The sequence below is a fragment of the Cavia porcellus genome, unplaced genomic scaffold (genome assembly GCF_034190915.1).
Source record: "Cavia porcellus strain 051 isolate PalLab524CR breed Dunkin Hartley unplaced genomic scaffold, mCavPor4.1 scaffold_6, whole genome shotgun sequence".
Lineage (NCBI taxonomy): Eukaryota > Metazoa > Chordata > Mammalia > Rodentia > Caviidae > Cavia > Cavia porcellus.
In genome coordinates, this window is record NW_026947489.1 from 22723832 (window position 1) to 22747868 (window position 24037).

A 24037-nucleotide genomic window follows, 5' to 3' on the forward strand; every position below is an offset into this window, starting at 1 on the left:
CCAACACATTCCTCACATTTCTTTTACCTTAAAATTCCAGTTGTAAAATAAGTGAATAAATTTACAGTTGCATATGACTGATTTAATTATTATGAGACAGAGTCATGGTGTAAATACAGTACAAGCAGGCACCAGGGAAACAATGTCTCCAGCTATTTGTTAGAGCAGAAGGTAAATCAGTGTGACAACAAGAGTCACACTCACCTTGTTATATTACTATATTACACCTAGCATGTGCCAGGCCATTGGTTTGATCTCCTATACCATCACCATCACAAAACAAAAGAAATGTTGCCGGTGCGTGGTACACCCTTATAATCGCTGAGGTAGTATGACTGCCTCAAGTTTGAGGCCAAATGGGGCTACACAGTGAGGCCCTGTCTCAAAAACAACAACAACAACAGGACCTTGGGTAAGCAATACTCAACCTGCACTTAAATATGACTTGCATGTGCAGTGTTTGTCAAATAGTTAACTTGCAGAGTTTTAAGAAACCGCATGTAGCTGGGTGTGATGCTGCACACCCAGCACTTGAGAATCTGAAGAAGGAGGAGGATCTCCATGAATTCCAGGCCAACTTGAATTATTTAGTGAGACCCTGTATTAATATGCTGCAGACTTCTGTGTTACAGAAGTCAGACTGTGGGATGTGAATATAAAGATGAAGAAGGGAGTCAGTGCAGATAAATCATCAGATCTCCAGACATGCAGGTTCTAGATCACGTTTCAAATAAGAAAACTAGACTACAACCATTGAAGCCATGTGTGTGGAGAAGTCCTCATTGAGCATTTATCCAAAATGGTGTCCCTCAGACCTCACAGTGACACAAACTATATGCGAATCAGGAATGTAGAGATGCCATGTAAACCTAAGGGACATGGAGAATCCTTAACCCAAGTACTCTGAGAAGCTTGAGACATCATACACTGAAGAGAAACCCTATGAAGGGAAGCAATGCGAGAAAGTTTTCAAATATTGTAGTTCCCTTTCAAATCACAGAAAGGAAATAAGAAACTTGTATATGTATAACATGTTTGAAAATCTTTAGTTCTTTCAGTACCATTCGAAAATATGAACAAACTCACTTTGCATAAGAATGCTGTGTGTGTGTAATCATAGATGACAGAACTCACACTAGTGAGAAACCCTATGTGTGTGACAGTGTGGAGAAGAATTCTTATGCTGTACTTCCCTCCAAACGAATAGAAGAATTCACACTGAAGAGAAACCATATGAATGTAAAGAATACGGTAAGACCTTCGGGTGTGTGCTCAGGTGCTCTTCATGAACATCCAGAATTCACACTGGTGAGAAACCTTATAAATAATGAGGGAAAGGAGTTATCTGTTCCAACTACAGTAAAGTGCATGAAAGAATTCATACTAGAGGGGCTGGGGGTTTAGCTCAGTGGCGTAAGTGCCTGCCTGGCAAGCACAGGGTTGAGTTTGATCCTCAGTAACAAAAAAAAAAAAAGAAAAAAGAATTCATAGTAGAGAAGCACCTTATCAATGCAGGCAATATTGGAAAGCCTTCAAATTTTCTAAATGTCTTCACATTTGTGAAAGGACTCACACTGCTGCAAAACCTGGTATGTAAGGAATGATGTAAAGCCTGCTGTAATTCTCATACCATTCAAATGCATGAAAGAATCCACATCAGAGAAATCATATAAATGCAAGCAATGTGGGAAATCATGTATACCAGCTTTAAGTACACAATTGATTCCACACTCTCAAATACCTTATCTATATAACCAATGTAATGAAGTACTCAGCTGTTTTAATAATCATTAAATAAGCAAAAAGGTTTCAATGGATGAAATCTTTATGTCAAAAATTAATTAGTTAGATTTAAAAATCACTAAAAGGATGAATGCAAAGAGGGAAGGAAGCAGAGTAAAGAAAAAAATTCAGTTACTACTTGTCATTTTATGAGATGGTATTAATTCCTTCAAAATTTTTGAAGTCTAGGGGCTGGGAATTTAGCTCAGTGGCATAAGCACCCGCCTTGCAAGTGTGTGGTCATGAGTTCAATCCCTAGTACTGATAAAAAAGAAAAAGACAAAAAAAAAAAAAAAAAAAAAAAATCTGAGGTCTTGTTTAACAAAAAAAAAATACAGAAATATCTGAGGACACGGTGCAATAAAACTAATTTGTGGAGGTACTACAAAATCTAATGAACTAACAACTAAATACCAGGCCTGGTTACTAAAGTGAGGAATGTGAGAAGGTAAAAGTACTTCAAGAAAATAAAATGCAAGGAAATTTATTTTTTAAAGGGATGAGCCAAAAACCAAGCTCTCCTAGTAACCTTTTTATGGAAAGGTCAAGGGCCCTTTGGGGCTCTGAATGGGTGTGTCTAACAAGGTTGAGAATTTTTCATAGTTGAGAAGTAGTAACTAATTTTTTCCCAGCCCTTCTTCTGAGAAAGAGTAGTTTGTAAGGAACTGATGTGCCAGTTACTCAGTATCTCAATTTTCCTCCAAGCAATGCCATGCAATTCCATGCCTTGAAAAGAAAAATTAATTGTTACCTGAGCACCACTACAATTGGACTTTCACTTCCAGTTATTACCATTAACCCCTTCCAGATCATTAGTGCCGAGGAGACAATCATTCCAAAATTTAGGACTTGATAATACAGCTGTAGGAACAAAAGAGAAGAGATCAGATCTGCCATCCTCCCCTTAGAAAACCCAAGATTCAGCTGGAACTCAGGGCAGTGGAAGTCCTGAGAAATTCCTTAAAATGTAATAATTAAATCATCCGCTCCTGGAACCTTCTCCTCTCACCCATAGTACCCTATGCTCCATTTTGTCTGCTACCACACCAGCTACATTTATGCACTAATTTAAAATTTCCAGAACTTTTCACATAAATTCTTTCATCTGGGATTCACAATCACCCACTTTCAGTTCATACCAAGCTACGTAACAGCCAACTGTTATGAATCTTAGATTCTGAAATCCTCTAGTATTTAATTTTCTCCAATAGTTACAACCACAGGACAGTCAATATTTTGTCCTCATTTACAGTTCAGAAAATGTGACTCAAAGAGACTGCATCAAAATTCTGCAGCTTGTGAGTCACAGGATTTTAAGAGCAACTTCTTTCACAGATTCTTTATGGACCCCTTGCTACACTCAAGGGGTCCATATCTACTTGGGTTGAGTTGGGAGGTGGAAGACTGTTAACTGAGGAGTCAGATGTTTTGAGGATGGGATGTTTTGCCAATTTGAGATGAGACAGGTCTTACAGGGAAAACAAGAAGCTTCTTAGGGGACAACCAGATAAAAGTTAATTATTCAGCGGAATGTCACCATGCCATGCTAACCTGCTTTGCTATCTAAAACAATTACCTGTGCTCAGCTCTAGGCCTTTGTTGTTCCTCAATAAATCTGAGTCTAAGTCAGTTTAGGGCTCCATTTCACTGGGGTCCCCTGGCCCTCCTCAAAGACACCCTGTCTCTCCAGTTTTCCATTAGGAAAGATCAGGGTTTGCTGGTCAGAACCCAGCATTCTTCAATGTGGAAGTAACTTTCACTACTCCACAAATTCTACCGTGTCATTATGTCAATAAGCAGATATAAAACCTGGAGGGCCTTCCAACTGAGGGAAACAGAATGTATTAGGCAAAGACTGGAAAGTGGATACAAGCAGAAAAGGATGGCCAAATATCAAGGCAAACAGTTCAAGACAAGTGGAAACAGTGCTGACCACAGTTATCTGTATGTGGCCCTCCCTCATGCTATAGGGCTCACTTCTTTTCCTACTTTTACCTGGCCCAAACTCACTCTGCAGAGCTGCTTTCTTCTCCTATCTTTAATAAACAGAAAGATAGAAAAAAAATTACAAAAAAAAAAAAAAAAGCACGGTGCTAATAAGCACTGGTAGAAATTTAAAATACTGTATTAAAGTCAGATTTATGGTGACCCTTGCAAGGCACACTTGTAATCCCAGCACTCTGGTAGAGGCAGGAGGATTACAAATTCCAGCCCTGGCTGGCCCATTTAGTGATATAGTGAGACCTGTCTTTTTAAAACAGAGTAAAGGGTTGCCTGTGGATGCACTTCAGTGTGAAGGCCCTGGTTTCAAAAAATAAAAAAAGACCTTAAATGTAGGATTAAAAATATAGGCCTGAGGGTGATAGCACACAGCTATAGTCCCAGCACCTGAGAGGCTAAAGCAAGAGGATCATCATTTGAGGAAAGCCTAGGCTACACTGTGAGTTTAAGGGCAATCTCAACTACACAGCAAGACTCTGTCTCAAAAAAAAAAAAAAAAAAAGACAATATAGGCTTGAAAAAACATTCATAATATGGTGGCACACACCTGTAACCCAGCAATTGGGAGGTTGAGGCAGGAGGATCCCCAGGAGTTTGAGGCCAGCCTGAGCGACATAGTGAGTTCAAGGTCAGGGTACACAGTGACACCTTGTCACAAAAACAAAATATCCTTTAAAGTACAAAAATCAAAATTTCAAAAATATGTACAAGTTAAACTCATTTTTGTTATTTTAAAAAATACAGAAGCAGGGCTGGGGATTTATCTCAGCAGCATAAGCACCTGCCTTGCAAGCAGTCATGAGTTCGATCCCTGGTACTGATAAAAAACAACAACAACAAAAAAAAAAAAAAACAGAAACTAGGTAGGAGGATCACAAGTTCAAGCCCAGCCTGTGCAACTTAGGGACTTAGCAAGAGCCTATCTCAAGATAAATAATAAACAAGGACCGGGAATGTAGCTCAGGGCAAAGGTCCTGGATTCAATTCTAGTACTACTGACTGAAACAAAGACGGGATTAAATAAATTAAATGTATTAGTAGTTATGAGACAGGAAATCAGGAGATGGCAAAGCTGGCTGGGGATGTAGCCCTGATCATCTGTTAACTAAAGCATCCCAGGATACAAGGACAGAACAGTCCTCAGAGCCCTGCATGCAGGCTTTTCACAAGAACTTTAACAGGTTTTCAATAGTATGCCCTGGACCTGACATTAGCCAAGAATCCCAACAGCACTCTCAGGACCCCATGTACAAGTTCCCCTGGGTGTTCGGGTAGATTTTAGATGCCATAAAAGGACACAGATGTCATGCTATGATGATTTTCCTCCCAACAGCCTGCCCTGCATCCTCCAGGATGTACAGTATACACGTGAAAAGTCACAATACAGAGTTCTTGGCCTCAGTTGTTGGCAGATTTTTCCTTAAAAGCTAGTAATTGTTCTCAGAAATCCCTGCAATTTCTCAGAAACCTGAAATATCCTCTGCAATTTTTTTTTTTTTTTTTTTTGTGGGAGGTTTACAAGTAGCCAGTATGAGAGCATTATTCAGTTCTCCTTGCTGCGGATTGGCTGCTGCCCTGTAATCCATCTCCAGCTGATGCACCAGCATTTTCCCAGCATAAAAGGTTGCTATACCACATGGAGCTAGCTATCTTCAGTGTTCTAGATTTTGTTTATCTTTAAAGCCCTAAGATCACTGAGGTTGCACCAAAATGCTCTGCACCTTCTAAGGCTTTATTAATACAGTATTTTATTAAAGTATATAACTGCAGGTGACATAGCATATTTAAGGTTCAAACTATAATAATAGGCATATTTCTATGTCTGAAATTCATGGGTTTTTCACAATTCACAGATGCTCTGCTCTAAGAATGTAACTTTTGGGAATTTTGGGGGGTCCACTGTACTTTTCATCTTGCTTTTTCCTCTTTTACTGTCTGACCTGACTCTGCAAAGCCAGTTTTTCCCTCCCTTATTCTTCATTTTTACTTTTTCAAATAAACTTTGTTACTGCTTTTGGTCATTTCATTGACTTATTTGAGGTGAGTAGCACCTGGACTCCCAACTCCAGAAGGAGATTCAAGTACCACAAAACCCTGTAACAGTTATTTGGCAAGCCGCTCTTTTTTTGTTGGTACTGGGGATCGAACATGACCTCGCACTTGCCAGGCAGTCGCTTATGTTGCTGAGCTAAATCCCCAGCCCTGGCCAAGTCACTCTTAGAAGGAGCTACCTAACACATCTAGGAATATATTTTCATTTCATTATTTACCCATATTTTCTAATTTCTAAATCAATTTCTATCAAAATATAATATACATTTATAATATAAAGAACAGATAATAAAACTAATATTCTAGCCATGAGAAATCATCCACAGCAAACATTTTCATTTCTTGTAGCAATTTCTTCCAACACTTACCCTTATGCCTTGAAAAACTAATTGTTTCTCCTATTTTATAACTAGTTAATAGACACTCCAAATTTATGATCATTAGTTCAGAATCCTTTTCTATTTTCTCCCTATTACTAACCTATTTTTTCCTACATACTTAAAAATTATCACTTCTTTTTATAATGCAAGCATTAGTAAAAGGTATTGTGGAAGGATACATAGGAACTGGAGACAGTGGCTGTCTGAAAAGAACTAGGAAGTCAGGAAAAAAAATGTACTATGTTACTAGTTTATGTGTCTTGAAAAGAAAGATTTGTGTTACTTTTTTTTTTATATTTGTCTTTTTGAGACAGGGTCTCTTTATGCAGTTCACACTGGCCTTCAGCTCATTTTGTAGCGTAGGCTGGTCTCGAACTCACAAGGATCCTCCTGCCTCAGCCTCCCAAGTGCTGGGATTACAGGCGTGACCCATCACACCTGACTCTTGTGTTACTTCTTTTTTGTAAGAATTTTTTTTTGGTTTATGTTTTGTACCTAGTTAACTAGTTTGAAGACAATGATACACAGTATAATAACTTGTTATTCTCTTACTTCTGAAATTTTGTTTTGCTTTTTCATAACACAAGACGGCTTAAAGGGGTTAGGTTTGTAGCTCAGCAGCACAGCATCTGCCTGGAAAGAGGCCCTGAGTTCGATTTCTGGTACAAAAAGTGCTTAATAAAATACACATCAAATGAACACCTTTTTTAAAAAAACAAATGCTGGGCCAGGGATTTAGCTTAGTGGCTCAAGCACTTGCCTGGTAAGCCTGAGGTTGTGAGTTTGATCCCTGGTACCAGGGTTCAGTCCACAGCACGAAGGGAGAGGGGGAGGGGGAGAGAGACAGAGACAGAGAGACAGAGAGAAAAAGCCAGCACTCTTGTACATCTGTAATTCAGAAGGATTACAAGTTTTAGGTCAGCCTGGACTACATAGTGAAACCTTCTTAGAAAACTAAAATAAACAAAATGCTGTTTCAATTTATTTTGTTCAGTCCATGCTACTGGCCAGAACAGTATCTGGCATCCCAATAAAACTAGTATCCTCCACAATAAGAGAGAGAGAGAGAGAGAGAGAGAGAGAGAGAGAGAGAGAGAGAGAGAGAGAGAATGAATGAGAATACAGACTTCTTGTCAGACACGGATATAAATATCTGCTGTCTGGTGACTAACAGTAGTGTGAGCTTGTAGATCATCTAAACCACTTACAGTAAGAAAACTGGCACAGAGAGGCCAGTGATGCACTCAGGATTATACAACTTTGGCAGAGAGAGCAGCAACTACTAGTCCTCCTAGATTTCATCTCTCCATGATACTGGCTTTTCAAAAGAGAAAAAAATTTTTATTCAGACGACTGAGTTGAGGAAGTAGGAACAGAAATTGACAGAAACAGGGAAACAAACTTATGAGAAGCAATCATGGCCAACCAGAGGACTAATGATCAGGATTTTGGCTTCTAGACTCCATTTTCTAAATGTTTCATGCTAAACACTGACAGCATTAGTTAGGACAACAGACTTTGGCCCCAATCTGTAATCTGAGGGATAAGTTGTGAAATTCCACAGAAAGTACAAAGTACAAAGTATAGTCCTATGATCATTAATTCAGTCACTTAGGAGGACAAATGTGTTTTAGAATTCAGAATCAGCCCAATTTTGAAAAATATACATAAAAGTTTTAATTCATTTAAGTGCACACCTACAATTCTAGCTACCAAGAAGGCTAAGGCAGGCAGATCACAAGTCTGAGGCCAGTCTGGGCAATCTACTTAGAGAGTCTATTACAAGATAAAACTTAAGGGGCTGAGGATTTAGCTCAGTGGCACAAGCATATGCCTAGCAAAAGTATGGTCATGAGTTTAAACCCTGATACAAAAAAAAAAAAAAAAACCCAAAACAAAAAACAACCAAACTTAAAAAGATCTTGGGGGGTAGCTCAGTGGTAGTGAACTTGCCCAATAGGGTTAGGGTTAGAAGAAAATTTCTGTAGCAAGGAATAAAAATCCACAGTGAAATAAAAACTGAAAATAGTCATGCACCAATCAATTCAAGTCTGTTTTCTTGAAGAAAACTTTCCATTTTCAGAGATTATGGCTTATATCTCGATGTCCCCTCAAAGCCTCATGAGCTCTCAAGTGGGGCTCTGGGGAGGCAAATGTCATTAGAGCTACTTGTGATGTTAAACGGGTTGGAGGTGATGGTCACTGAGGGTATGGCAGGAAGAGTCACCTCCCTCCTTCCTTGATCTCTCTCCCCTCCACCAAAAAATGAGCTCTCTCTCCTCTGAGGTGCTGAAGTCAGGGGCATTAGCTGTAGGACTGTCAGACAACAGTGACCTAACATCAAGTACTGTAGGGTCACTGCACTTTGCTTTCAGACAAGGTCTGGCTCCGCAGCCCAGGTGTCCTGGGCTCAAGAGCTTTTCCTGCCTCAGTGCCTGGAGTAGCAGGGCATACATAGGAGTATATCATCACTCCTGGCTTGACTGACTGTGTCTGTCTATCTGCAAGGCAGAGAACCCAGGGCCTTCCTCATACTCAGAAAGTACTATGTCACTGAGCTATGTGTCAGGCTCATTACTGCTCTTTAAAAGAAAACCAAATGACTGAAGAATTTAAGATTTCCTATGTCTCTGCAAGGTCATTGTTATCATCCTGGTATTGGCCCTTCTCCTTAAGCTCAGACACATCCTACTGCATATATTGTAAAATTGTAAGGTCAAATTTACCTATCATCAAGGTCATCCTCTTCATTTTCATCACAAAGAGGAGTTAAAAGCCATGGGCTAAGTAACTGGTTGTTCGGTAAAGGCTGTCCACTTGTACAGGGTGCTGAGTCAGTATATGAGCCAAAGCCTAGACAGACACACACTATTTGCTAAAACAAACACTATCTTAGCCCATGTGAGGAGGACTCTACATGTCTCCCCCATACACTTTTCTGCCAAACACCTGGCAAAAAAAGCAGACACAGTCCTGTAGACTCTGCTCTCTTTACTACTACTTTTAAATGCTTAGGAATGTATAGTATCAGAAAGCGTTGAATCTCTGTGACATCAGCAGAAATAAGGTGGCAGTTACTTCATGTCATACCATTTGGCATGTAAGTCTGACAATAAAGTGTTATGTCAGCCAGGTCCTGTGGCACACGCCTGTAACACCAGTACCCTGGGAAGCTGAAGCAGAAAGATCACAAGTGGAACCCCACCTGGGCAACTTGATGAGACTCAGCCTCAAAATTAAAAAAGGCCCAGCTGGCAGGTGTGGTGGCACACTCCTGTAATCCCAGCACCTTGGAGGCTGAGCGAGGAGGATCATTGCCAGTCTAACGCCTGCCTTGACTACATAATGAGACGCCCCCATCACCTCCAATCCGTTTAGCATCACAAGTAGCTCTAATGAGACACATACACAAATGGTGAGGATGGGAACATGCTGAGTTCAATTCCCAGATCTGCAAGATAAAAAACGATGTTGACAGAATAATAACCAGAGAACTGAACAGCCCTGCTAATCTTTTTCTAAAATGTGATAAAAATGGTAGCTTCTTCAATATTCAACATGGATCTAGGAAAAAGCCAGGCACTGTGGCACACATTTGTAAACCTAGCACTTAGGAGGCTGAGACAGGCAGATTCCAAGTTTGAGGCCTGAGATACATAGTGAGCCCCTATCTCAAAAGGTACCAAATAAAAAAATAAAACTAATTAAAAAAAATAGCTCTCAGTAGTACTGTATGGGTATTTGTGTATACTGCATTTTCATTTTTAGGAAATGAAGTGTGGAACCTTCCCCAAGAATACTGTGACTAGGATAATCTATAATATAATTTATAATCTCCTTGGCTGGGCATGGTTGTGCATGCCTATGATTCCAGCACTCAGGAGGCTGAGGCAGGATGATCAAAGGGAGTTCAAGGCAGCCTGGACCATGTAGTTTCGAGGTATCAAAAAGCAAAGCAAACCAGACATGGTGCCACATACCTATAAATCCTAGCACTCAGGGGGCTGAGGTAGGAGGATCACTGCCAGTTCAAAACCAGCCTGGGCTACACAAAGAGTTCAAGGCCAACCTGGACTACACAGTAATACCTTGTTTCAAACAAAACAAAATTTACATACAAAAAATCTTACACAGATGTATATATATGTGTATATATATACATATATAATCTATATATCATGTATCAAGAAATTAAATAAAACAGATATAAAATTAGCAAAATAAAACTTGACAATTTAAAGTACTATAATCTACCAATCTTCAATCTGGAAGTTAAATCTTGCATATACATCTAGTACAGTCATTAAGTAAAATTATTATGTCACCTATTGTCTTTGATATTACTTACAGAAAAATCTCTAGCTTTAGCATGTTTTTCTGTCTATTTTTACAGTATTTTGCCATGGTATTTATTTGTTTATTTATTAAGACAGGGTCTCACTGTGTAAGTCAGGTTGGCCTTGGACTCACTCTGTAGCCCAGACTGGCCTCCACTTTGTGAAGATCCTACTGCCTAAGCTGTGTGCTCGGATAACAGGCATTCACCATCACACTGGGCTGCTGATCTTGATATTTGAAGTGCTTTTTTTTTTTCTCGCAGGAAACATAACAGGTCTTTTTTATCCAATTGAATAATAAATTACCTTTTAAATGTGATCTTTGGGTCACTTACATTTTTATGTCTGTAGACAGAACTGGGCTTAAATTTATCATCTTTGCTTGTTAGCAAATATAGACACAAAAGAGGGTTGCTTCATACTGATAAAAGAGATAAGATCACCAGGTAACAATGCCAAATGTACAATAATTTTGCTTCAAAATATACTAACCAAACACTGATAAGATTGCAAAGAAAAGATACAAAACCATAGATATAGTCAGAAATTTCAAAACTTAGTAATTAATACAGTGACAGGACAGAAAATCAAGAAGGACATAAAAGATTTGAGTGTCTATTCAATTTGATTAAGAGATATTTATGGAATACTATGTTTTCCAGCAGACACATACTCATCAGCAGATACATGTGGAGTCCTTAATCAAACAATACGGGCTGGGGATTTAGCTCAGCGACATAAGTGCCTGCCTTGCAAGCGCGTGGTCATGAGTTTGATCCCTGGTACTGGTGAAAAAAAAAAAAAGAGAATCAAATGACACACTGCTGGTTAACCAATGGCAAAAGAAGTAATAAGATTAGAAAGTATTTTGAATTGAATAAAAATAAAAATACAACAGTAAAATTTGTGGGATATGCCTAAAGAAGTATATTCAGGGGATTCTCACAACCTTCAAGGTTTATATTATATTGGGTGTGGTGGTGCAGGCCTGTAACCCCAGCACTTGGGAAACCAACACACAAGGATCACCATAAGTTCAAGGCCAGTTTGAAATGCATAGCAAGACTCCGTCTCATAAAACAAGCAAAAGAAGAGAGTTTAATCCAAGGTTAAAAAAAAAAAAAAAAAAAAAGAGCTGGGCATGGTAGCTGCTCATGCCTATAAACCCAGCAATCTAGAAGTCTGAGGCAAGAGGATCGCTGAATTGAGGACCAATCTGGGAAATGCAATGATTTATATCAAGACCCTGTTTCAAAATAAAACAAATTTTTTAAATGCCTGGGGATACAGCTCAGTACAGAGGCTCTGGGCTCAGTCTCCAGTGTGGGCCCAGCATGGTGGTACATGCCTGAAATCCCAGCACTCAGGAGGCTGAGGCAGGAGGACTGCAGTTGAGTAGTGTGGGGCAAAGTGGTAAGTTCATGGCCAGTCTGGACTACAGGGTGAGATCCTATTGCAAAAAAACAGAGCCAGGGGTTTAGCTTAGCAGTATAAGCACCTGCCTGGCAAGCCCACATCATGACTTTGATCCCCGGTACCAACAAAAACAAACAAAAAACCTATAGCTCAGCAGTACAGTGTGTGCCTAGCAAGCAAAAGGTTCTGAGTTCGACTCCCAGTATCCCCGCAAAGAAGGATATCTTGATTTAGTATGATTGTCTTACACATTTACTGGCCTATTAATCTGGTTATTAATCTGTATATATAATAATTAACTTTAAGTCGGGGGTTTAGCTCAGCGTTGTAAAGCATCTGCCTGGAAAGCATGAGGTCATGAGTTTGATCCCTGATACAAAATAAATAAATAAATAAATAAATAACTTTATAAGGACCTGTAAGATAAATTAATCTGATTCAGGCAAAAATGGTGGGAGGGAACAGAGGGGAAGGGGAAAACATGTATTGCAAAGATGTACTAATAAAAAAAAAAAATTTTTTTTTTTTTTTGTCTTTTTCATTTTTATCGGTACCGGGGATCGAACTCATGACTAGCTGCTTTACAAGGCAGGCGCTTATGCCGCTGAGCTAAATCCCCAGCCCCTAATAAAATGTGTTTTAAGAACAAAAGGTGAAAGAACTTAAGTTTTTAATTTTATAGGCTATGGGTTAATTTTAGCTGTTATAGACAGTAGTAGAGCACTGAGCTAGTATGCACAAGGTCATGGGTTCTATCCCCAACAATGAAAAAAATAAATTTTAGCTTTTGTGAGTTGAACATTAATTTTTAAAACTGAAGACAACACTGAATAGGTTTTTAACACAAATGCCACCACAATGTGCACCAAAAATTCTCATATTAACCAATGGTTTACTCAAACTAAACTGCTGTTTTGTAAGCCACTTACTGAACACAGTGCTGTTAAAAATTTGTACAAGGACCAGCCATGATGGCCTAGGCCAGCTTTCAGGATGGTGACCCAGGAGGATGGATCTGAGTTTGAGGTCAACCTTAGCTACATATTTGAGTTCAAGGCCAGACTCAACTACCTAGGAGACCCTTTACCGAAAAATAAAAAACACACACAACAAAACAAACCCCAAAAATAGTTACAAGGGCTTGGGAGTGTAGTTCAGTGGTGAAGTACACCATAATCCCAGCAGGACTTAGAATGCTGAGGCAAGAGAAATTTGAGGTTAAGGCCAGCCTGATCTACATATGGAGCGTATCTCAAAAAACAAAAAAACTGGTTTTTTAAAGATACTTAAAAAAACAATTAGTTAATACAACAATTACATTACATACTTGTTAGAATGGCCAAAATCCAGAACACAGACAATACCAATTTGTTTTGTTTATTTGTTTGTTTTTTTGGTACTGGGGATCAAACTCATGACCTTCTACTTTTTAGGCAGGCGCTTGTGCCAGAGCTCAATGTCCAGCCCACCAATTTGTTTTTTTAACAGGGTTTTGCTATGTAGTCCAGGCTGGAACTGAACTCCTGACAATCAATCCTCCTGCCAGGATTATAGGAGCACACTACTACATTCCGAAAATTTTTTCCTTTTTTTTCCCAAATCCATTTGGGGGGGGGTGTGTGTGTGACAAGGTCTCATTATGCAGTTCAGGCTGGCTTTGGGCTCTCTTTGTAGCCCACACTGGTCTCGAACTTGCAATGATCTGATCCACCTGCCTCAGGCTCCTGGAGTACTGAGATTATAGGAGTAAGCCACCATGCCTGGCTTCCAAATCCATTTTATTCAAGAATAAAAAGAAAGAAAAAAGAAGAAGAAAAAATTACAACAAAATTTCAAAGCACATCAGTCAGGCGGCAATAATGGTACATACATTACACAGTCATCCCCAAATCATTCATTCAGAGCACAAGACATCTGCATTCAATTGTCGCATTCTGCATTTTTGACAGTCTTGTTATGTAGCCCAGGTTAACTTCAAACTCATAAATATCCCCCTCAGGCTTCCAAGTCCTGGAGGGACTGGTATTGGTGGGACTGAAACACAGTACAGCTACTCTAGAAGTGTGATGTATTATTACAAAGCTGAACACACCCTTAAAATTATGACCCAGTAATTCTGGCTCTTGTATTTACAAAAACCTGAAGCAATCAACATGTCCAAAAGTCAATGAACTGATGAGCTCTAGCACATCCAGAAAGCATTACTCAGGACTAGAGAGAAATGGGTTCTCAAACTATGAGAAGACATGTAGGAGTTCAATCTCCAGCATGAGAAAGAAAGAAAAGGAAGAAAGAAAGAGAGAAAGAAAGAAAGAAAAGACACGACACAGGGAATCTTCAATGTATGTTATTTAGTGAAACAAGCTAATCTGAAAAGGCTGTATTGTGTATGATTCCAAGTACAGTATGTGACAGCCTGGAAAAACAGAAACTGTGAGACAATAAACAGATCAGTGGTTGCCAAGGTTTGTGGGTGGGAGAGTGATGAACAGGCAACAGTGAAACTATTCTATATACTATAATGGTGGATGCATGTCATTGTGCATTTATTCAGGCCCACAACATAAAGAGTGACAAACACAGCAATACAGGTACATTATCAATTTTAATGAATACATCCCTCTAAAGGAGTGTTGACATGGTAGAGGGTAGGCATGTATCAAGATGGGGTACTCAGGAATTCTGCACTGTCTTCTTTCTTTCTTTCTTTCTTTCTTTCTTTCTTTCTTTTTTGAGATAGGGTCTTGCTATAGTTCAGGCTGCCCCTTAACTCACTATGTAGCCCAGACTGGCTTCAAACTCACAACAATCTCATGTGCCGCCATGTCCAACTGTCCTTTCAATTTTCAGTGAACCTAAAAACTCTAAAAAAAAAAAAAAAATCTTTAAAAATTAAATAGAGGGGGCTGGGGATATATCTCAGTGGCACAGTGCCTGCCTGGCAAGCTCAAGGTTGTAAGTTTGATCCCCAGTACCAATTAATAAATAAATGGAAAAAACTCAATTAAAAGATTAAATGTGGCAGTGTACACTTGTAATCCCAGAACTCAGGAAGCTGAAGCTGCAGAGTCATAAATTCTAGGCCAGCCTTTATTACATAGTAAAATCTCAAAGCCTAACAAAACAAAAAAAACAGAGAAAGAAAAGGAAATTAATATATTTTCTATGGTTCTACTTATATAAAATGCAAACTCCTTTATATTAACAGATAGCAAATCAGTGGTTGCCTGAGGATAGAGAAGAAAAGACTACAAAGTGGCACAGCAGATCTTGTGGGTAACCGGTATGGGTTTTTTAAAATTATTTTGTTTTCATTTTTTTAACGTTCTATATCTTGATTATGCCAGGTGCACACAACTGCAAGAACTTAATAAACCAAGAGGGATACAGCTCAGTACAAAGACCCTGAGTTCAAACCACTGCTACAAAAATCAATCAATCTCAAACAACACAAACATTTGATGTGACATGTAACTAGGCAAACTAGTTTTTTGGTTTTTTTGAAATAGGGTCTCACTATTTAGTCCAGGCTGGCCTTGAACTTATGTAGCTGAGGGTAGCCTCAAACTCATGGTGAACCTCCTGTCTCAGCCTCCCAAGTGATGAGATTACAGGTGTTTGCCACCATGACTGGCTAGAAATAACTAGAAGTAACATAAATTACAATTTTTAAGGAATAAAACCAAATTTCTAATTTTCCTTGTTTGATCAGTTTTTTTTTTTTTCTTTTTGATACTGGGAATTGAACTCTGGACCTTGCACTTAACAGGCAGGCACTTGTGTCGCTGAGCTATCTCCCCAGCCCAGGACTGTAGATCAGTATCTACAGTCACATGAATTCTTTTTCTCAGATTATTACATACATGTAAAATCTGTTATAACTCCTTCCCTCTACCCTCATGCCATTCAATCCCTCTCACTGGTTCCTAATAATCTCTAGAGAAAAGCAGGGAGGGATGCCACATAAACTCCCACTAAGCCTGAATGTTGTGATACAATGAATTCTGCACAATTATTCCGTTTTAGGGAAACATAAAGGCAAGAGCGCATCCTCATTCTTTCACCAGGTCTCTCTTCCCTTTCTCTGTAACATCGTTATAGTATTTATTATACTGTTCTGTAATACTGTAATTAATATTCTTTGTTTCTGTTTTAGTCTGATAAATTCTGTGGGCAGGAAGTGTGCCTTGAACACCTCTGAAGCAGGAGATCCTACCACATAGCAGATCTGCAAGTGTTGTGTCCACTTTCTTCCTTTCTTTTCACCTCAAATTGTCGAAATGGTAAGCAACCCACAAAAATGAGGCTCTTCAGAAGGTGGGTGTGTGGCTCGGCGGTAGTGCACATGCTTACTACATGTGTGTGTGAGGTCTTAGGTTCAATCCTCTGCATGAATAAATTTAAGTCTTTCAAGACCCAGTTTAAATGCAAGTTCCTCCTTGAAGCTGTTCTAAATGCCCTCATTAGAATCTTATAATGTTGCAGATATGTCCTAAGAGAAAATGATAGAGCCAGCTAAGGCCTAAGGACTGTTAACAGGAAGCTATATACCTACTTCCCCTAAATGGTAATCATAAACAGTACAAAATATAAGCCCAAGAAAAAAATTTTAATTTGACATCAGGATACCTCTTGACAGCAAAAAAAAAAAAAAAAAAAAAAAAATCAGCGGCAAGTAAAACTAGACTCCACAGACACATTTAGTGAAGACAAAAAGGCACAACCGTTTATAATGACTAAATCATAGCACAATTCTCAGTATTTTTTGGCATAAGATCTAGAAAAGAGTAAGGTTAAAAGACAAAATCAGAACTGTGCCACCTACATCGAGCAGTAATAACCTCCGACTAGAAGGCTAAGAGGACTCAAGAAAACTTTCGACTGACTCAGAGTGGTCCTTGAAGAAGTCGGTTTAGCCGGAGGGCCCCAGCTGGACCAGAGGGGCTGCCACAGAATGAAAGGAGCAGCCCGGCTGCTGTGAGGCCTACAGCCCCGTCTCCGGCCCCAGCAGCCAGAGGGGAGGTCAGGCGCTAGCCCTCCTCCCGGGACCCCACACCGGCCGTTCAGGTGGAGAAACGGCGTTTGCCGCCTCCCAAGGTGCACAGAACGAGCAGCCCCAACGCCCACTCAGCGAGGGTCCCACGGTTTCCGTGCGCTCCGCTGCCGCCCTGGGAGGAAGGGGAAGCGAAGACCTTCGCGCTCCAGCCAGGCAGGCCCCGAACCGGCTCGGGGCTAGGCACGGCGGGCTGGACCGCGCGGCCACAGGCTACAAACTCCGAAGACAAGACAACGGTTCGGGCGTCACACCTGAGGCCCTCACGACGGGTCCACAAGTTCGCCGGGTCCCGCCGCGCTGGCCTCAAAGGAACACTGAGAACCCGGGGACTCGGAAACCGCCAACCTCACCTGCCGCCTGTTCATCCGCCTCACATCGTCCAAAAAGTCTAGAGAGATCATGGTGGGGCCGGCAAGCGGGACGCGGGAAGGAGAAAGGGCGCGATGCCGCAGCTTAGCGGAACGGGAGGCGGAAGGACCCGGTTCTCGGCGGATGAGAGCCCGCGGACAGCACTTCCGCTTCCGGAAGGGCGAGGCAACTGTCCCGCCTCTGCGACTCGCAGAGCGCGACCCTTCGGGTCTTGCAGTGGGCTGGCCCCGTGTGATAAGTCTTCAGGCTCTGGATGTCGCCTTCAGAGGCCACAGGGAGCCAGCGACCGGCGCTCAGCGGAGCCGGTCCTCCCTCCCTGAGGCTGCGACCTGGGTTGACGGCCTCCGGAAGGCGGGCCTCACGCACACCTCGCCAATCACGCTCGGCTCCCGGGTCCGGGCGAGCCCAGGGGCGTGAGAGCGTACGGCGGAGTCGGGTGTGGTCTGGACGTGTCGCCTGGCGGTTCGTTCTCTAAATCCCGGGCTACGCTAAACTGGCGGTGGAACTGGTTTCCTTGCGCGCTTTGCGCACAGGTTGGATGGCAGGGGAGACTTCGGAGCGCTGTGTGAACCTCCGTGCAGTTTGCAGGCCGGTTGAAGAGAAGAATGTCCGGTACGATTCCTGTAGTGATTCCTGTGATCAGAAAGTCCTTCCCACCCTCGCCCCCCACATACTGGAGATTTAACTCAGGATCTTCACACTAAACTGCATGCCATTTTTATTTTTATTTACTTTTTACTTTTTTGCATATCATTTTTTAAAAACATTTTGTCGGAAATAGAATCTCACAAAGTTGCTCCAGTTGGCCTCGAACTTTGACAGCTTCCTGCCTGAGCCTCCTGAGGTACAGGGATTACAGGCATTTGTCACTACGCTTGGCCGTTTTCTCCCCAATCTTGATCTTTGCTGCCAGACCTGGTGGCTCAGGCCTGTAATCCTACCACTTTGAGGCAAGAGGATCGCAAGTTTTGAGCATAGCCTGGTGATTTATTGAGATACTGTTTCAGTTTTTAATTTAATTATTTTTTGAAACAAGTCCGTAGTTCAAGGAGGCTAGCCTGAATTACATAGTGAGACCCTGTTTCAAAAAAAAAAAGTTTGAGATTGTAATTTCCTATGCAGTCCCTGAGTTCAATCAGTACCCTAAAAAAGTGCTACATATGTTGCTCAGCAACCAGAGAGTTCAACCCTGGTAATAGACAGGTAAACATACATAAAAAAAATTACAATGACCCTGATTTGGCACAGGCCTGTAATCCCAGCACTCAGGAGATTGAGGCAGAATCTACACAATCTTGAGACCAGTTTGAACTACATAGTGAGACCCGGTCTAAAGAACAGATGAAACAGCTGGGTATTGTATGACACACCTGTAAGCCCAGCACTATCCCTGAGAGTTCAAGGCCAGTTTGGGCTACATAGTTCAAGATCAGCCTGAACTACATACTGAGACCTTGTCTCAAAAAGAAACAAAAAACAACATAAAACCAAAACCCACATGTATGAGCTTGAAAGAGTATATTTAGTGAAAGAAGCCAGTCACAAAATACCAAGTATTGTGAGATTCCATTTATGTAAAGTGTCCAGTACAGCCAATCCCAGATCGTGGAAGCAGGCACTCTTTGGGGGTGGGAAGAGCTGGGGGAAAGGAATGGCTGCAGGTGGCCCTAGGGTTTCTTTTGGAGGATGATAGTTGGGACAACTTGGTAAATATGCTAAAAACTATTGAGTTTAATAAACTGGTGAATTGGATGGCATGTGAGTTTTATCACAATAAAGCTGTTTGATAAAGAAAAAGTTGATACATTGTTCACTATTAAATTCACAGCCTGGTGCATATCAGATATCCAGTAAATATGTGTTGAATTTAATTAAAATCATGTGAGTGTTATGGTTTCCACCTAGATATGTCCTTAGAGCCTCATGCTGAGGCAGGGCCTTTGGAAGTGATTGGATGTCAGGCTGCTACAGTTAAGAGTAGTTGGGAAGGGGGACCTGGGTGGAAAAAGTGAGTCACTGGGGTGTGACCCAGAAAGATATCTCTCTTCTCTCGCCTCCTGCTCTCCACGACCTGAGCAGCTTCCCTGCACTAAGCCCTTCTCCTATGGAGCTGTACAACTGGTAGCACATGTTTGTAGTCTCAGCACTTGGGAGGCTGAGGCAGGAAGATCATTGTGAGTTAAAGGCCAGCCTGGGCTACACAGCAAGATCCTATCTCAATAATTAATTAATTTTTAAAAATCAAAATTTAAAAAATAAGCCAAAATAAACCTGTCCTCCTTTGTGTTGGGGGGGGGGAGTATTGTCCCAGAGTAATCACCGCAAATGTTGTTCTTAAATTTTCTCTACTTAAAGAGCTGAAAAACAAATTCTTACAGGGATTTGGGTTAAAGAAGGGAAAGAAAGGAAAAAGGAAGAAAAGGAAAAAAGAGAGAAGGATGCATCTGAATGTTTTCTGGTCGCTTTAGCAATAAGGAAAAGCAGCACCCTTCTGTTGAAAGCCATCCACAGACAGCCCTTCTGACATTATCCCTTAGAAGGGCAGGTTCAAGCTGGAGGGCCTAGGAAAGCCCTCCACTCAGAGCTGCTCCCTGAGCAGCAGTGGGTAGCCAGAAGGGCAGGAGCAGCTTCCTGTGTTTCTGTCAGAGCAACTCTGGTGGCTCTTATGTCCCTGGGGCCCAGTGCTGGCCCGAGTGAGACCTTCTACCAAGGGCTGGTTTATCCATGCCTACAGCCCCAGGAGCCTAGCATGTGTCCCACAGCCAACTGTCCTGAAGCCCTGTGCACTTTGCTATCAGGCTTTGCCTTCTGCATCGTCCACAAACCTTGGGATCAGGTCTTCCAAAGGTTGCCCTCTTGTAGGGCCCCACTTACTCCCACTCTAATGGGAGCCTCCCTGAGCAGTCCCTGGGGGAGTTCAGGGCTGCAAGGCTGTCACTGTCACTGCCAGTGCCCTGTGCATGGGACTCTGGGGCCAGTGGGCTAGGGGCCTCCAAGCCTGGAAGATCCCCTAACTGCCCCTTTGCAGCCCACCTCTGCCCAGGGCATCTCAGGATGGGAAGGGAATCTCCCTTGCATAGCCTGCCGAGAGTTGAATGATCAGCCCCAAGAGCCCAGCCAACCTATGGTCACTCAGGGACCCAAAAGGCTGTGGAGACCCAGAGGAAGGTCCAAAGGTGAGGCTAAGCCAATGAAAGGAGACCGGAAGCACCACTATCCTCAGAGGTCCCAGTACCCAAGAGAAGGAGGCAGAGCCCATGCCAACCCTCTGCCTTCAAATGGTGGAGAGTAGAAACCAAGTGGTCAACACCTTCATGCCCAGGCCCAGGAGAAGGGGCAGCAGATGTATACCTGCCCTTCAGTCCGGCAGGAGCCTTCACTGTCTGCTGCCTGACCCGTGCTAGCCCAGGACAGGGTTTCCTCAGAGCATCTGCTGCCCTGCTGGGAGCAGAACCCTATTGCCATCCTCTTGGGGCCTCAGGCCCTGCTGCCCTTCCCTGGAGCTGCCCCAGGCCTGTCACACACCCACCTCCACACCACAGCTTCATACTGTGGGGAACCCACCCTGAAGAGACTCGGCTCACTGCCACCGCCTGCACTGGTCCCTGCCAGCCCATCCTTGCCTGCTCTGTGGGCAGACTCAGCTGGAAGACTGGCTTATTCCCTCTGGGCCCCAGCGCACTAGCTACTGCAATGTCCTTCATTTACAGAGTAAAGATATTCTTTATCAGGAGAATAAAAAGAGTTTGGGTTAAAAAAAATGAAGTCTTGATTTCTCCAAATTAGGAAAGGCTATGGAAAAAAGCACATATAAACTTGTGACTGCAGGGACCTTGTCCTAGCTCCCACCCTAGTGCCTGACATGTTGCACAGGCTCCATAAATAATGTGCTAAATGTTGAAGCCAGGCATGGTGGTGCACACTTGTCTTATCAACACTTGGGAGGATAAGATGGAAGGATCCAAAGTTCAAGGCCAGCCTGGGCTACATAGTGAGTTCAAGGCCAGTGTGAATTACTATATAGCAAGACCCTTTCTCAAGAAACAAAGAGCAAAAGAGTTGAATATGTGTCCTTTCTTACCTTTTGCATCAGTGAGACAAAATTCTCAACACCCAGTGTTAAGGAGGAAGGGTTTACTGTAGCCTACTGTTTGTAAAAGTTTCAGTCCAGGGCCGGGGATTTATCTCAGCAGCATAAGCACCTGCCTGTGAGTGCAAGGTTGTGAGTTCAATCATGATCGGCTGTTTCCAAAGCACAGTGGCACCTCGCAGAGGGGCTTCGTGGAGGAGAAACAGCTCATGGTAGAGTATGGCAGGCAGAAGGCAGCAAGCAGCAGCCTGCCTTGCCGCTTCCTCTTTATATTCTATCAGACTGCAAACCTATTGATTTGGTACAATCCACACCCAAGTGGGGTTTCCATTATCCACACCCTTAAATTTAGCATCACACCCTGAATCCACATCCCACACACCTTAACCCACCCACCTGCGAAAACTCTGTATTTCCAACCACATGAGGCTTTGGGAGATCCCTAGATACAAACTGTAATGTGTTCTAATCTAAATTCTGACTAGGAGAGTCCTGTGGGTCATCAGGTGTGGAAAAAGTCAGTTTAGCTGGGGAATTTTATGGAAAATGAAAAGGAGGCAGAAATTGTTTGAAATATGAGTTAAATTCATTTGACACATGAGAAAAGTTGGTTAATAAAAATGAATAAAGGGCCAAATGTGGTGGTGCACACCTGTCATCCCAGAATTTGAGGCAGGATGATGACCATGATTTCAAAACCAGCCTCGGCTACATAAGTAAACTCAGGGTCAACCTAAACTGCACGGTGGGATCTTGCCTCAAAGGAAAAAAAGAAAAAAGAAAAAAATTCCAGCAATTGGGAGGCTGAAGCAAGAGGATCACCTTGAGCTTGAGGCCAGCCTGGACTACACAGAGAGTTCAAGGATAGCTTGAATTACAAAGTGAGATACTATCTCAAAAAACAAAATGGAGAAAAAATAGCTGGAAAAAATATTTGAGTAAATGATGATTCGGCTTGATTTTCCAGCTTCACACATACCTTACTCAATCCCTAATCTGCAGGCAGGTCCTCTCTGGCTATTCAGAAGACCTGAGAAACTTTAAAATGTCACTCTTTGGATACACACACATCCCACTCATGGCCACACCCAGATACTGAAGACACTTGACCTTTTGTGTTCTCATGATCCACTTTAGGAGGGTTACTTCTGTTTTGTCTTTTTTTTTTTTTTTTTGTCTTTTTCCTTTTTATCGGTACCGGGGATCGAACTCACGACCGCCTGCTTGCAAGGCAGGTGCTTATGCCGCTGAGCTAAATCCCCAGCCCCCTTCTGTTTTGTCTTTGAAAGCTTACAAATAGTACATGGCTACACTCTCATTGTAAAAGATTAAAACAAGACTAAGTGTGCTGGTGTGCACCTATAGTTCCAGCTTCCCAGGAGGCTGAGGCAGGAGGAGTTTGAGTTCCAGGCTATGTATTGAGTTCAAAATCTTTCCTAACTACATAACATGATGAATAGATCTACAATGGAATATTATTTAGCCTTCAAAAGGAAGGAAATTCTGATACATGCCAATATAGGTGACACTCAAGGAGATTTTGTGTGTGAAATCAGCCAGACACAAGAAGACAAATGGTATGCTTCACTAGGATGGGTTATCTAAAGTAGTCAAATTCAAAGAAAGTACATGGTGGTAGTCAGAGGGTGAGGCAGAGAGGATTTGTTTAATGGCCATGGAGGAATGAAAAATTTCCTGAGATTGGCTGTACAACAATGTAAATACATTTAGGGGCTGGCGCCTGCCTGGCAAGCACAAGATCGTGAGTTTGATCCCCGTACCAAAAAAAAAAAAAAAAAGAACCACAATGTAAATACATTTAACAATACAGAGATGAGTACTTTGTAAACATAGAGAGCAGAATGTGAATATTCTGCTAGGTGTGGTGGCACAAACCTGTAATCCTAGCACTCGGGAGGCTGAGGCAGAAGGATTTGCCTTGAGTCAGAGGACATCTTCAAAAAAATAAAAGAATGTCAGTGTTTTCTTTAATCTCCAGCTCTTTTCCCTCTCTATACTAATCACTGTTGTTAAGGTTTACATGTATTTTTAAAATATAAATGGCACCACATGGAAATTTTTCCTGCCTTAGCCTCACATGTAGCTGGGATTGCAGGCATGTGCCATTTCCCGCATAGTATTGTTTTTGGGTTTTTTTTTTTTTGTCTTTTTCATTTTTATCAGTACCGGGGATCGAACTCATGACCACCTGCTTGCAAGGCAGGTGCTTATACCGCTGAGCTAAATCCTCAGCCCCTTGTTTTTGTTTTTTGGTACCAGGGATTGAACTCAGGATCTTGTGCTTACCAGGCAAGTGCTTGAGCCACTGAGCTAAATCCTTGGCCCCACACATAGTATTTTTAAACTCATAAAAAGAAAAAGTCATGGTAGTGCACACCTGTAATCCCAGCACTTGAAAGCCTGAGGCATGAGGATCACTGTGAGTCTGAGACCCTGGGCTACATAGTGAGCTCAAGGCCAGCTTGAACTACATAGGGACACCCTACCTCAAAAAATCTATATAAATTAATTAAATTGTACCATCATGGTTGAA

The 24037-nt window shown here is 41.8% G+C and overlaps 1 protein-coding gene across 3 annotated transcripts in view; it reads right to left on the reverse strand.

Moving 5' to 3' along the window:
* Positions 1–17730, reverse strand: part of Sec11a (SEC11 homolog A, signal peptidase complex subunit) — a 36084-nt gene extending 18354 nt beyond the window's left edge. The window contains exons 1-2 of one of the 3 annotated variants that reach the window (XM_063250078.1): positions 17375–17730; positions 2534–2643 (exon numbers count right to left, since the gene is read on the reverse strand). In XM_063250078.1, the coding sequence (XP_063106148.1) occupies positions 2534–2643; positions 17375–17425 (161 nt within the window). In that variant the 5' untranslated portion in view covers positions 17426–17730. The remainder of the gene's footprint in view (positions 1–2533; positions 2644–17374) is intronic. The other 2 variants (XM_063250077.1, XM_063250079.1) reach the window with 2 other exon arrangements.
* Between the last annotated feature and the right edge of the window lie 6307 nt (positions 17731–24037).